The following is a 2,276-nucleotide window of genomic DNA, read 5'->3' on the forward strand; positions in this document are numbered from 1 at the left end:
TTTATCCATATCACATGTTTTTCTATCGATGATTTGTCGTATTTCTGTGTTGTCTTTCTTCATTTCATAACAACTCTCAATCACTTTCATAACAATACATCTCATATTTCTTTGAATGATTGGATTTGCTTCATTCATCATTATTCTTCCATACTCATAAATGATTTCATATGGTGTGTTTGGTTGAACTAAACAATATAATCCACAACTTGCAAAATATTTAACTCCAATATTCATTGTTTTCTTTATATCCATTTCATACATTTGTTTTGTGAATTTTTAACTGTTTTCTCAATACTTTCTCGTTCTAATCCTTTTCGTATCCATCTTTCTATCTCATTCCATACATCTCCTTTTTGGATAATAACCATTGTCATTAACGCATCACGTGCTGTTTCATTTTCATTTAATCTCCGTAATATTTTCTTATTATTAACTGTGAATGCTGCTTTAACTATTTTATCTATTTCTTTTCCACTTCTTTCTTTAACACATTCTTTAATTCCTTCATTACACATTTCTTCATCTTCTTTATTGTAATCTTTTGATGTTAAAACATTAAATATAGCTTCTTTCATTCCTCGTTCTCCATATTTCATTCTAATCACTTCTCGTGCTGCACTTTCTTTAACTTCTGTGATTGGACTTTTCATTGTTTCTATTAATCCTTCAATAACTTCTCTCTCCAATATCTCTCAACACATCTATTGTTTTGTCTTTACAAATAATAATTCCTGCTTCAATTAATGTCATTCCATATGTATTATTAAATACTATCTTAATTATTTCTTTATCATCTCCTTCTGCATTACATCTTTCTGCATTTGTGATAAGCATTTCAATATTGTTCTTCATGCTTTCTTCAATTAAACTTGTTGGTGTGATTCCATGTTTGAGAATGTTATGTGAAACAATGCGAAATGCTTCAATTGTCTTTTTCCCTAATGACCTATACATTGTGAAAATAGTAGAATATCTTGAATATTCAATACATATACTGATCACAGATGCAATATCTAATATATTTGAATAACATCCTATTATTCTTTCACTTATTGTACTATCTTTATTTTTCAATCCCATCACAAATATTTCCCATGCATTTTTCTTATTTATTTCAATTTTCCTTTCTCATTTATTTCTGAAATTATTTTATTCATTATTATTTCTTTTTGTTCATCAGGAGTGGATTCAATTAATGTATCAACACATTCTAATTCTTTTGCATATTCCCAACAATCTTTTCCTTCTTTTGCCATTTTACTTATGATTTCTTTTCCTTTTCTTTTCATTGTTCCTTTTCTTTCAATGCATATCTTTATTTGTTCTTCTTCATTTTCTATCTCATCTATCATTTCTTCTTCTGTTGGAATGTCTATACTTTTGAATCTATTCATTGTGAGTATTACTATCATTTTATCATTATTCTGAATTTCTTCTATTGGTGTATTATTTATTATTTCTTTCTCTCTATTCCCTTGATTAACTTTAATTTGATTATTATATTGTGTTAAAATGATTGTATCACAGCAAATAATAGATATTGGTGATTTAACTTTGATTTCTTTAATTATTTCAATACTAAATTTCCCTTCATCAAATCTTTCTTCATACAAACTTATTGTGTTATTATGTAATATACAAAGATGTGGGAGTGTTTCCTTCTTTTCAATTTGAAGAATAGGTGTTGATGAAATACTTTGGATTTTTTTATACAGATAATATTCTGTTGGTGGACATGTGAATGGTGGAATACAACTCTGATATTTTGATTCATTTCTATTCATTTTCTCATCATTTAAATCACATAACCATAAAAATACTGATTTACTTGTTGCTAACATAAATTGTCCGACTTCTTTTGTTTTTGCTGTGACATGTGTTAAACATGAATTTGATAATACATCAACATGTCCTCGTTGTCCAAATCCAAGAATCGATGTATCAGGATATTCAATTACTCTCAGTGTTTTATCATTTGAATATAATGTAAAGATTCTTGCTGATAAAAAGTATCCTTTGGTTGCTCCTGAAATCACTTGTCGATAAAACACTCGATATGTTTCAATTTCAATGACTAATACAGTGAAATCACTTGAAATTGTGAGTATTAAATCTTCATAACAATCAATACTAATAATTGGTGCTGATTTCATTAATGGTGGTGGTGTATGAATTATACTTTCTTGTGTATCAATGTTATAATAAATGATTCTATTATTATCACTGAAACAAATCATTCTTTTATCATTCACACAATATCCTTTGATTGTTAT

General features: G+C 27.4%; 2 protein-coding genes across 2 annotated transcripts, besides 1 other annotated feature; both read right to left on the bottom strand.

Moving 5' to 3' along the window:
* Window positions 1–245: 245 nt before the first annotated feature.
* On the bottom strand, window positions 246–957 carry EDI_099980 (uncharacterized protein; the record flags this gene model as incomplete). Its single annotated transcript, XM_001741835.1, has 2 exons — window positions 246–683; window positions 775–957. 2 exons carry the CDS (start codon window positions 955–957, stop codon window positions 246–248), a joined length of 621 nt encoding a protein of 206 aa, XP_001741887.1.
* Window positions 958–1,112: 155 nt separating this feature from the next.
* On the bottom strand, window positions 1,113–2,240 carry EDI_099990 (uncharacterized protein; the record flags this gene model as incomplete). The annotated part of the gene is made up of 1 exon (XM_001741836.1): window positions 1,113–2,240. The coding sequence occupies one exon, from the start codon at window positions 2,238–2,240 to the stop codon at window positions 1,113–1,115; it is 1,128 nt and encodes a 375-aa protein (XP_001741888.1).
* Window positions 1,240–1,365: a microsatellite.
* Window positions 2,241–2,276: the final 36 nt, after the last annotated feature.

The sequence above is a fragment of the Entamoeba dispar genome, genomic scaffold (genome assembly GCF_000209125.1).
Source record: "Entamoeba dispar SAW760 scf_1105229464113 genomic scaffold, whole genome shotgun sequence".
NCBI classification, from domain to species: Eukaryota; Evosea; order Mastigamoebida; family Endamoebidae; genus Entamoeba; species Entamoeba dispar.